Source organism: Cervus elaphus, chromosome 7 (genome assembly GCF_910594005.1).
Source record: "Cervus elaphus chromosome 7, mCerEla1.1, whole genome shotgun sequence".
Classification (NCBI taxonomy): domain Eukaryota; kingdom Metazoa; phylum Chordata; class Mammalia; order Artiodactyla; family Cervidae; genus Cervus; species Cervus elaphus.
This window is the reverse complement of record NC_057821.1, coordinates 12,786,615-12,799,001: the sequence shown is the minus strand read 5'-3', so window position 1 is coordinate 12,799,001 and position 12,387 is coordinate 12,786,615. Positions and strand designations below refer to the sequence as shown.

The window sequence follows — 12,387 nt, the reverse complement described above, 5'->3', positions numbered from 1 at the left end:
AGGTCAGCTGAATGTGGATTTGGTTTTGATAAGCGAAAAAGCCCAGTTGCTGAGAGCAGACTTTAATAGAGTCTGTGGCAAGGGGAGGGCAGAGGTTCTTCGGGGAGGGGGCGCGCCTGATTGGCTCTGCCTCCCAGAGCTGAGGGCAGGACAATAGGTGCTCAGGAAATGTTACAGAAGGGATCCAGGAATCAATGCAGATGAACAGGCGATCGTGTGTGCGTTTGAAGGGTTGGGAGGCCAGGGAGCAAGAAGGAAGATGGAGAGGAAAGCTCCTGGACCGATGTCTAATGCCCTGAGGGAGTGACCAGCGATGGACAGGGCAGGGGAGATGATGCTTCCCTTCAAGATGACAGGCACTGAGGTGAGGCCAGGGGAGATGGTACTGTTTCAAACTGGTTTTCCCAGCATGAAATTGGAGCCTCCCCTAGACCCTAGAACTCCTGAGAAACCAGCTGGCCCGTCTCCCGGCCAGCGGCCCTGAGGCCAGGCTTTGGCCAGCCCTGCATACAGAGCTGTGGGGAGGGCAGGGTGAACCCTCAGTGTGGAGGGCACAGAGCACAAGGTTAGTTTCCCTGAGAGGTCCTTGTTCGATGGCCCGTGGTCCACGGGAGAGGTGCGTAGCATCGCATAGCATCACAAGGCCCAGGCGGAGCCAGCCAAGTGCCTGCCCTAAGAGCCTCATTTCAGACCCCAGCCGCCATTCTCTGAACAGCTAATTAAAAGGGAAAAGCCTGTTAATATTTCATCACTGTTAACTCTGCTAAATTATTAAGTGTCCATTTGCATTACATACAAAAAGGGATCGATAAACATGTTGGTACCAGGAGCTGGGAGGATGAGGGAGGAAGAGTTTCTAAGGATGCGCCCTGGGACAAGCCCAGCCAGTGACCCGGAGACTGTCCTATGCTTGGAGCCCCGTGTCTTCAGCTCTGTGTCATGCACTTGGAAACTGGAGATGTGGAGGGCTTAGCACAAATGTCAGAGAGTCAGATGGATTCCACACCAGCAGGGTGCCCTTGGGCAAGTTACTTACCCTTGCTAAGCCTCAGCTTCCTCATCTGATTAATGGGAACAATAATAGGCTTGTTATGAGCAGTAAACAATAGACATAAAACACCCAGTACAGTGCTGGCCCAGAGTAACTTGTTATGTATATGTTATGATGTTATTGTTATATGATGGTGATGGGGGGACACCTGAGACATAACCCCAGCCCAGCAGTCCCTGCCTCCTTGCTTCCTGTCTGCCTCTCAGCAGGCCTTTATCCCAGCTCTTCTAGACTGTCCACATCCCCATTTTGGGATGTGGGTGTTGTAGCTCTCGCCAGCACCCAGCTCAGCACCTCACACGTACGAGGGTCTGTTGAATGACGATCTGATATAAGCCAGGACCAGAGCAGAGATTCTATTTCCATATCGCCTGGCCTGGAACACTCGGTGATGCTTCTGAGAGGTGGTTAGCCTGGTGGCACTTGCCCTGCCCGCCAGTAACTGGGGCAGATAGAAGCAGCTTCAGGTGGGGGAGTCTGCAGCCTCCCCTTCTTTCCTCTCCTTGTCCTCCCCTCACTCTGCTCTGGTTGGCGTTTCCTTCAGCCTGCAGACACACTTTCCCTGAAAATCAGGAGCGGGGAGCAGGACGCCAGCTCCCACTCGGTCATGATTAACCTTTTAAAATTGAGGATGGGTAAGTTCATTTGTATCTTTTTTTTTTTTTAAGATTCCACATATAATATCCACATATGATATTTCTCCTTCTCTTACTCCATTCAGTAGAAAATGAACTTATGGTTGCCAGGGGGGAAAGGGATAGTTAGGGACTTTGGGAAGGTCATATACACAGGCTATATTTAAAATGGATAGCCATCAGAGACCTATTGTGTAGCACATGGAACTCTGCTCAACATTATGTGCCAGCCTGGATGGGAGGGGGGTTTTGGGGAGAATGGATACGTGTATACGTATGGCTGAATCCCTTCACTGTTCCCCTGAAACTACCACACCATTGTTAATCAGCTCTACCCCAATGCAAGATAAAAAGTTTAAAGTTTGGGGAAAAAAAATAAATAAAATTTAGGGTGGAGAGGAAAGCTGAAGGAAAGCAATGGATGGGGCTTTTAATCAAGGGGTTTCATTCCCACTGCTGTCTGTCAGCCTTGTTTGGCCCCCCATCCTACTGTTGACTCCTCCTGCACTTGGCCAGCATCCGCCTGCCCCCCACCCCCCCAATCCTCTTGGCTAACACCCGGGGAGAAAATTCTCCCATGGGGGATGGGGATCTTGGATGAAATTCCCCTTCCAGGTTGCAGTGAGAATTCTCTTCAGGAGCCCAGGGGGCAGTTGGAATTTGCCTTAAAATGACTCCTTGAGAACTGGTGGCTTCCTCACTGGGCCTCCTGATGCTGGCGGTCCCTACCTGCACCTGTGACGTGGGGTGTATACTTTCGGAGGAAGGAAGGACTGAGCTGGAAGCACCTGCCAGTGACTTAACATTTCTGCTCAGCGGTCCTCCTTACCACGCTGCCCCATGGGCGACAGCCCTCATGCTTCTTGGCTCTTCTCAGCCAAGGGCCTGGGGAGGGGCATGTTCCTTGACTCCACAGCCATTATGCTCTGTGAAGAAAGGGCTTTATGGTCAAATGGAAAGCACTGGCATAAACCAAGTTATGAGGATGCGTTCGTGTGCCTGCCTGCGTGCTCAGCCACTTCAGTCGTGTTCAATCCAGCAATCCTGTGGACTGTAGCCTGCCAGCCTCCTCTGTCCATGGGATTCTCCAGGCAAGAATACTGGAGTGGGTTGTCATGCCCTCCTCTGGGGGATCTTCCTGACCCAGGAATCGAACCCACGCCTCCTGCAGCTCCTGCGTTGCAGGCAGGTTCTTTACCGCTGAGCCACTGTGTTTACTGCAGGTCTTTTCAGAGCCTTTAAGAGTCTGCTCTTTTGTGCTGAGACTCTGAGAGGGAAAGAGAAGGTACAGCATCCTTACCTGGCAATGGGCTCTGTGAGCCCTGTGTGGTACCCAGGTTAGCAGACACTGTTTTTTCTTTTCCTGGGGGGATTTGTTGATAAAGCTTGGAAGAGTGAAATATTGTAGCGAAAGTCTCCTAGACCAGAAGCAGGGAAATGGTTCTAAAATCCTGTCCTGGTTTCTATCCACCAACCCATGGCTTCAAGCAGAGATAAACAAATCCAGCAGTACCTCTGAAATTCCCAGGGAGTTTGTTACAAATATGGACTCTGAAGAGTCGGGCTGGTGGTTCTGCACGGGGCCTGGGAATCTGCATTGCAAAGGGCTCCCCTCCAGTCTCCCGTAGGGTGATACAAGGGAGGGCCAGGGGAGTCCGTGGAGGGCAGTGAGCTGAGCTCCAGGCCAGCAGGCAGAAAGCCGGGGTTCGAGCCCCAGCTCTGCTAGTGCCTCGTGTCCACGAGTGGAAAGGGCACCCCCTTCTCCAGGCCTCAGTCTCCTTTTCTACCAAAGGAGGCTAAATAGAACTTTAGAAATAGTGCCCTTTCTGGCTCTTGGAAATAAGGCCAGGAGCCTGCAAATATACAGTGGACCCCAGGAATGTATCAGGCCACACCATCTGTGGTAGATAAGGCAGCGTCCATTCATGCAAAGCCCTTGCAGGCCCTGGGGAGATGGCATTTTGAGAGGAGTGCAGATCACATACACAATAATAACGCCGGCTGGTGTGCTTGGGGGCTGACTGTGAACCAGACAGTTTTAAACACTTCACCTGAGTTTACTTACCTATTCCTTTCCACAACAACCCCGTTTTACAAATGAGAAAACTAAGGCTTGGATAACTTGCTGAAAGTCTTAACTTTCTGAACGTTGAGTGTGTAAACGGGCTCCATCCCTCCCGTCTGGTTTTCTGACTCCTCTAAAGTCCTTCACAACCCTCAGCGTGAATTTTGAACAAATTCATGAAACATCCCTAATGGTTTAGCGTCTGCTTCGAGTTCCTCCAGCCCTGGGATATAGTGTGGGCCACAGAGGGTGGTCTCCTGTCCCCATCTCTTGGTCCTGTTGAATCATCTCAAGAGCTGTCACTTCTTGACAGAACATATACTGTTTGGGATTTCCCTGGTGGTCCAGTGGCTAAGACTCTGCACTCCCAGGCAGGGGCCCAGGTTTGATCGCTGGTCAGGGCACTAGAAGCCACATGCCGCCACCAAGAGTTCACATGCTCTAACTAAAAATCCCGGATGCCACAGCAAGGATGGAAGATCCTGAGTGCCGCAACTAAGACCAGTCGCACTCGGGAAAAGGAAACAATGTACTCTTTGGCCAGGTATTTTACATGTATTGTGTTCAACCCTCACACCAGCCCTGGGAGAAGGCATTATTGTTCCCATCTCTTGCTCCTGAGACTGAGCTTCAGAGAGGTGAAGTAACTTGCCCAGTGTCACCCAGCTAGAGGGTAGCAGAGCCAGAAATGAGTCCCAGATTGTCTGCTCTTTCCATGTCTCTCCAGCAGATCCCTCCTCCGCCCAGTTTCTTTTGTCATGGCCCCCCTGCTTCAGGGTCGTCCTAGCAATAACCACACTCTGAAACCATCCTGTTCGTTTCTGTTTCCTTCTTTGCCATCCGTCTCCCCAGGAGTGCTCTTTAAGAGCTGGGCCTTGTTTGCTTTTCATGACAGTCTCTTGAGCATCTAGCGCAGCGGCCGGCTGGAAGCATTTGTCGTTCGATAGACTGAATGAAGGGATTATGTCATGGTGCCTCTTGACTCAGGCCCTGGCCTGGTTGCCTTTGGAATGAGGAGATGCTGTTTGCTGGCAGTGCCTTCCTGGGGTGTGTGGAGCGAGAGTCTGAGACTCAGTGGGACACAACCCCTTTTGGGGGGGACTGTAACTTGGTGGGATCTCTGTTGGTTTAGGCTCAGAAACATAGTTCTAGCCATTCTGGGGGTAAGCAGAGTAGGGGAGGCTGACTCATGTTAATGAAACAGTGGGGGTGATGGGTGAATTGGAATGCCTAGGCCACGGGGGCCTGTGTGTGTGTGTGCGTGTGCTAAGTCGCTTCAGCCATGTCCTACGCTTTGCGATCCCATGGACTGTAGCCTGCCACGTTCCTCTGCCCGTGGGATTCTCCAGGCAAGAATACTGGAGTGGGTTGTCATTTCCTCTCCAGGGAATCTTCCCTACCCAGGGATGGAACCCGTGTCTCTGATGTCTCCTGCATTGGCACTTGAGTTCTTTACCACTAGCACCACCTGGGAAGCCCAAGAGGTCCTGGGTGCCTTGCAACTAGCCAGCACTTGCTCCAGAAGGAACATCTATACTGGGAAGAAGTCGGTCATGGGAAGCGGCTCATCAAGAAGGACTTGGAATAAAGGGAGAGGGTGATTGAGGCAACTGGATAACCTCAGTGGACAATGTCGTCAAAGGGAGGTGGATGTATGCTCTTTCTTTATCTAATAAAAGTGATACAGTAAAATCTTAAGCAAATACCTTGGTGCCTTTTTACATGTGCATCCACCTTTATAACAACCACTCAGATTAGGGCTATGAATATTTCCTTCTCATTAGATGAGATCCCATCTCCTCCCCAGAAGTTTCTTCTTGTGCCTTCTCAGTAAATAATCCCTCACCTCCACCCAAGGGCAACCACGGCTTAGACCTCTGTTACCATAAGATTGGTTTTTTCAGCTCTGAATTTCAAATATATGAAACCATACACTGGATCCTCTTTTATGTCTTGAATTCTTTCACTCAGATTGTGCTGTGAGATTCAACAGTGTTGTTGTGTTGTGTCTATCCATAGTTCTTTTTTCACTTCTGTGTAATATTCCATTGTGTTTCATTCGTATTCCATATGAGAATTAATTCACCCTTGTTGCTCTTGATGGACATGGGAGTTGCCTCTTGTTTTTAGTTGTAATGAATAAAGCTATTGTGAATATTCTCGGACCTATTGTTTGGTTGTCAGGCACTATTTTCCATTGTGTACATACCGAGAAATGGAATTCCTGTGTCATGGAGTATTTGCTTGTTTAACCTGAGTTTTGTTTGTTCCGTTACTCAGTTGTATCATTGCCACACCATGAATGGCAGCACACCAGGCTTCCCTGTCCTTCGCTATCTCCCAGAGTTTGTTCAAACTCATGTCCACTGAGTTGGTGATGCCATACAACCATCTCATCCTCTGTCACCCCCTTCTCCTCTTACCCTCAGTCTTTCCCAGCATCAGGGTCCTTTCCGATGAGTTGGCTGTTTGTATCAGGTGGCCAAATTATTTGAGCTTCAGCTTCCACAGCAGTCTTTGGCCTGTGTTGGCGCTGCCAAAATCTCTTCCAAAGAGGTTCTACCATTTTAGAGTTGGATAGTCTTAGTGGTTAATGTCATTAAAAGCTGGGTAATCTTAATGATGTCATCATCCATGATGCCAACTCCTAGCTCCATGGCCAATGAGGAAGCAAACCCGTCAGGTAGTCAGAAGCCTTGTGTCTGCGGGTCAGGCCCCATCTCTTCTGGCTTGTGCTGTCCAGGCCCTGAGAAAGTTCAGCTCTCTAACTCCCTTTCAGAATTCCTTATCAGTCACCAAAGCATCTGTCATTACAACACTGCCTGGCTCTGGGCAAGCCATGCTGTCCAAGATTACAGCTTATCTTCCACTGGAGCCTGTTAAGTCGATGTCTTCCTTGTTGAGAGGCACCCCAGGCCTCTTGCAGACATCCAGGCAGCCTCTGGTCTTACCACCAACTGGCACACACATCATACATTGGTGGGTTGTTTCCTGATGAGATTTCCTGAGGACCTTGGCCACAGATGGCTCTCTCTTCCAATGTATTTCCATTTCAGGGGGTGACAGTTTCAGACTTCTTCCCCAGATTCCAGGGTGCACCTCACACAGGGACTACGTGCTATTGATAAAATTCATAGAAAGTATGAGTTGAAAAAAGATGTCAGAAGTTATCTAGTACACACACCTCCTACCGCTGGGGACACTGAGGTCCTTGAGGTCTGACTTGCCTCAGGTCACACAGCTTGTCCCCTGACCACTAGCCTAGGTTCATTCCTCCAGGGCAGCCAGACTGGACACTCAGACTCTGGGGTGGCGGCAGCTGCCACTCTTTGCAGAACCTGCTGCTGTTTGCAGAGACTCTCGTGGTTAAACCCAACCTACGTCACTCCCAGTGGTTGCTCCCGGCCCCCCGCCCCCACCCTCCGCAAGCTTCTTGACCTGTGGCCGGGCTCTGTGGACCTATCTCTGTCATTAGTTCATGACTGTCCTGTCAGTGTTGGTTGGAGAGACTCTGTAAATGAAGGTACTACTTGTGACAACAGTAAGAACACATCAGAGTTCTACTAAGCACTTCTCATTTATCCTGTGTTATCATCACTCCTGGGGAGCCCCCAGATGGTAAAGAACCTGCCTGCCAATGCAGGAGATGTAAGAGATGCAAATTCGATCCCTCGGTCAGGAGGATCCCCTGGAGGAGGGCATGGCAACCCACTCCATTATTCTTGCTTGGTGAATCCCACGGGCAGAGGAGCCTAGCTGTAGTCCATGGGGTTGCAAAGAGTTGGACAGTTAGCATGCTAAAGTGAGGCAACTTAGCATGCACGTATCATCACTTCTGCCCTTGTGAGTTGTCAGGGTTGGTAGCATTCTCTCATCTTAGAGATAAGAACATGAAGGTCCAGAGATCACTAGTGTTTTACCCTGGGTAATATGGAATATTAGACTGCCCTGTCAACCTGCAGCAAGACCCCCTATTCCTTGAAGACTGGTTCAAAAGCTACCTCTTCCACAGAGCCTTCTGTGATTCTTCCTTCCGCAGTGATGTCTTTCTCCCCTGACCTCCTAAGGCTTTCTTTACCTCTTTTACAATGCTTAGCACCTTCATCATCAAATATTCCTATACATCCATCCATTCAGTGTTCACTGAGTACCTGCTATATTCAAGGCTGGGGGTACCAATGTAAGCTCATGGTTGGGTAAGCAGAAAGATGAGAATCCTGAGTTTGATAGTCACACAGATTGATGCTTTGTTGTTGTGCTGGAAAAGTGATGGATGCAGAAGCAGGAAGGATGTAGGTCAATCATGGAATGCTTCCTGGAGGACGTTACACATTGTATGGACAGGTTTTATCTCCCTGCGCCTCTTTAGGGCAAGGACTCAAGTTTTCACCCTATTGTGTCCCTCGTACTCTGAATTAGCTCTCCTACCTCCACCTCGTCCACCCTCATCTCTGAGCAGACATGTTTGAACTTGAAGTCTTGCCCTCTTTCCCAGAGCCCAAGTACTGGTGGGCTGGGGGCTAGTTTGATTTCAGGATAGTGGGGTTAAGACACCAAAGGAGGGCTGTGAACTTCTCCAGTTCCATCATTTTCCCTTTGGTCCCCCAGCCCTGGCCAGACCCCAGCCCCTAGGCACTGTGAGAGGGTCAAGGAGGACATGTAGTCTTAGGAGAACTTCCAGGTCCCCCCGTGAAGACTTCTGTCCCTTGGAGAGGAGGCTGGCATAGGTTCCGCGAGCAATGAGGGAATGGTAACAGGCCTCTGGGTGAGGGGAGTGATGTGCCGTCTGTGGGGCTGGGGGATCTCTTGGTCAGTTTCACTAAAAGTTGAGCCTGGAGTGGTTGGTGGGAGTGAATTCAGGCAAGTAATTTGCTGAGAAAGTGCTCCCAGGACAAGCTGAAAGGGGAGGAGGGAAACAGCTGGGTGGCAATGGGGTTTAGTTGACTTAGCCTCAGCCAGTTCCCAGGGGTGGGCGCAGAAGGGCTCTGGAGCGTGAACGGAACCATAGTCACCCCACTTGAGGCAAGACGGCTGGGCCTTTGCATCATGTCCATCAGTCACTGGTGTGTGTATGTGTGGGGGGTGTTGGGCAAGGGGTGACCTCCTAGGCATGTTTGGTCCAGGCAGTGCTCACTGTCTGAAGGCAATTCCTTGGGGCAGGTGAGCTCTGTGTGCCTCGCAGCTGACTCCGAAGCTGGGAATGGAGGCTCCTGCCAGATGTGGACAGCAGCCTCCACGACTGGGGTCTAAGACATGATGCTCATTGAGTGGTAACCAATTTGCACAGATTACCAAGCCTCCTCACAATCCTTGGCTCGTTGAAAAACACCTCTCTCTCTCTTTAAAATATTTTTATTTTTTTATTTGGCTGCGTCGGGTCTTAGTTGCAGCACACGGGGTCTTCCATCTTCGTTGCAGCCCGTGGACTCTTAGTTGCGGCATGGGGGATCTAGTTCCCTGACCAGGGATCAAACCCCAGTCCCCTGCATTGGGAGCGTGGAGACTTACCCACTGGACCACCAGGGAAGCACCAAGGGGCACAGATCTCTTGCAAGAGCAGAGGGATGAGGAGGAATTGCCTGTTTCCTAAGTCCTTGACCCTTCTGGTTCTGGCCTAAGGGCCCCAGGAGGAGCTCAGTGGGATGAAGCCTCTGAGGTATATGCTGGGGAGTTCTGGGTGACACACTCAGGAGGGAGCCTTAGACCACTTCTGGCCTCCAAGCCTCAGACCTCCTCTGCCCTCCGAGCCTCCTGTCTAAACCTCTCCATCTCCCGCCAGCTCCAGCCCAGGCTCAGATCGTGCACGCGGGCCAGGCATGTGTGGTGAAAGAGGACAACATCAGTGAGCGCGTCTACACCATCCGGGAGGGGGACACCCTGGTGCTGCAGTGCCTCGTCACTGGGCACCCTCGGCCCCAGGTAAGCCCCCGCCCTGGCTTGTGGGTGTCCCCCTGCCCTCGCCTCCTCACTCCCCACCCCACTCCAGGATCAGAAGAGGCAGTGGGGCCTGAGGCTGGAGGCAGATGGTAGCAGATCAGCAGAAGACAGGAGCCTGGGGCGGGGGGAAATGGCTGGAAAATAGACTCTGTGGGGAAGGGCTAGACTGTGGGCTTATTCACCTGGAAACACTGAGAGCTGATGCCAGTTGTTCCATTCCACTCCATTCCCGGTACCTGCTGAGCAAATGCGCCTGCCAATAAACCTTCAGCCACTGAAGGAAGGCAGACCGTGTGCCGAGCCCTGTGCTAGATACTTTCTCCAGTGTTTCCTCCTTGAAGTCCCACAGCCAGGCTGTGAGGAAGGCATTAGGGCTTCCATTTTAAGCTGAGGAAATCGAGGATCAGAGAGGTTAGGTAAACTCCCAAGGTCACCCAGCACTTGTGAGGGCCGAAGCAGAATTTGAATGCAGAACCAGCGTTCTCTATGGCTTAGCACACTTCCTCTTTCGGTTGGGGGTCCCACGAGTTACCAACAACATATAACACAATTGCAAACAAGCAACAACAACAAGCAAACAAAAAACACATAATATAATCACTGCTTCAGGAGGTTTCCAGTATGCAAACCCCACAGAAGATGGGGATCTGGAAAAGCCAGGTGTGAATTTTGTCCCAGACCAACTGTATGTTTCAGGCAGGAAGTTTTGGCTGGTTATCACTGAGAGCTGACAGGAAGAGGTAGGAGGATGGGCTGAAGGGACAGGTGGAATTTGCTGGTGAGCTGCGGTGACCTTTAAAAGCAGCAGAAAAGGTTTTGGTTGGCTCCTAGGAAGCACAGTGATTGCAAAGTTCTTTTTTGGGGGGGATAATATTGGGAACAGGGGCAGCTTTAGTAGGTCTGACCTTAAGACAAGCAGAACAAGAAACCCCCAAAGGTTTTAGTCTGAAACTATCATCACTGCTTGCTCCTTCTTAAGGATTTGTTTGGAAGTGAAAACAATGCCGCCAGTCTTCAGGATCTGCTTGTCCAGGTGTGACTTTAGGGATGGTCCTCTCTGAAGCCTAACCCTAAACTCTCCCTAAGGCTGCACTGACCACCTGTGGGTGTCCCCCTTGTGCATCGCATGTAAGAGTCATTCGTGGTGTGACTGTGTGTCCATGCACCCGTTTTCTATTCCCATTTATAGTTTCATTGTTCTTCCTGCTACCTAGGTTCAATCCCTTGGGCTCATATTTGACTCAGCCCCATATCATTCTCCACCTGCAGCCAGGCTCTGAGGCCTATCTTTTTATGTCTCTTGCGTGGATCTCCTTCTATTCCTTGTTACCCCTTGAGGTCAGACCTTCAGCCCTGTCCCTTGGACTATGGCAGTAGACTCTGACTGGCCTCCCGTTCTCCCATCCCCTCCCCCAATCCATTCCTGCACCCTGTTCCCAGAGTCACCACCCTCAGACCTGCTACATTGTATCACTCCCCTGCCCACATGGATCGCATTACCTAACAGACCCAGTTCAGGCTCCTAGGGGTGGAAAGGAAGACCTCCCACAATCCAGCCCCCACCTACCTGTCCTGTCTGATCTCCCACCGCCATCCTCCTCACACCCTGTCTTCGGTGAACCTGTCTAGAAACACCCTGTTCATTCTTGCTGTAGCCACTGCTCACCTTCTCTCTCTCTTTTTTTTTGACTTCACTGTGTGGCATGTGGGATCTTCATTCCCTGACCAGAGATCCAACCTGTGCCCCTGTATTGGAAGCATGGAGTCTTAACCACTAGGCTGCCAGGGAAGTCCTTAGCCACTGGTCTTTACCTCTTCTGAAATGCCTTCCAGTGCCTTTTTTTGCTATTCCCTTGCAATAAATATTGAGCACCTGCTATGTGCCAAGTACTATGATGGGTCCTGAGGATACAGCTGCAGTTCCCATTGCCATGGAGCATCCACAGTCTAGGGGTGGAGCAAGTACCGTCTCATGACCCACTTTGTGGTCACATGGGGGAATGAGTGCGCCTGGAATTCCCTACTCCCAACTAACAGCAAGAGAGAGGGAATGTCTATGGCTAAAAGGGAGAAGAACTCTACAGCAGAGGCGGTGCGCAAAAGCTGAAGAGCCTGGTCCTTGGAGGGACTTAGCCACATACTCACTTCAGAGACAGTAGTATTAATGTACATGTGGGTGGTATGAGGTGAGGCCACAGGCTCGTCTGTGACTGGAGCTGGAGCTGGACCCTCTACCTAAAACTGGAAGCTTAATACCAGTGACACCACCTATGAATGGGCACCAGATCTCTGCCCCACAGCCCAGAGTCACAGCAGGGAGCAGACTTTTGCTTCAGGGTGTGGGTGCAAACAGAGTTACCTTTGAGGAAATAACCCTAATCCAGTCTGTATCTTGCACTATCCAAGTGGTAAGGAAATCTTAAGCTGTGAAACTAATATAAAAACTGGTTTGAACCTGTGAATCCATATATCTTGGGTATAGGCAGCCATATAGCCATATAGTAACACCCTAGACAGGCCTGTCAGGGCCCAAATGGGACTTTTGAGGTAATTCCTACTGAATACAAGCCCACAGAATGAAATTTTAAAACACCTTAAAATGCAGTGCTGGGAGAGCCAGTCCACAGACCCCAAATAATTGAACAACTCACATCTGAGAAAACAGAGATCATAGAGCAATCTGGAGGGAATCCTTAAAA

At 50.6% G+C, this 12,387-nt stretch overlaps 1 protein-coding gene across 3 annotated transcripts in view; it reads left to right on the top strand.

The window, feature by feature from the left end:
- The window catches only part of MDGA1 (MAM domain containing glycosylphosphatidylinositol anchor 1), a 58,456-nt gene that overhangs the window by 23,263 nt on the left and 22,806 nt on the right, over positions 1 to 12,387 (top strand). For all 3 annotated transcript variants that reach the window (XR_006341982.1, XM_043907352.1, XM_043907351.1), the window contains exon 2: positions 9,531 to 9,670. Coding sequence is in view for 2 of the 3 variants with exons in the window: in XM_043907352.1 (XP_043763287.1) it covers positions 9,531 to 9,670 (140 nt within the window). In the remaining variant the exon portion in view is untranslated. The remainder of the gene's footprint in view (positions 1 to 9,530; positions 9,671 to 12,387) is intronic.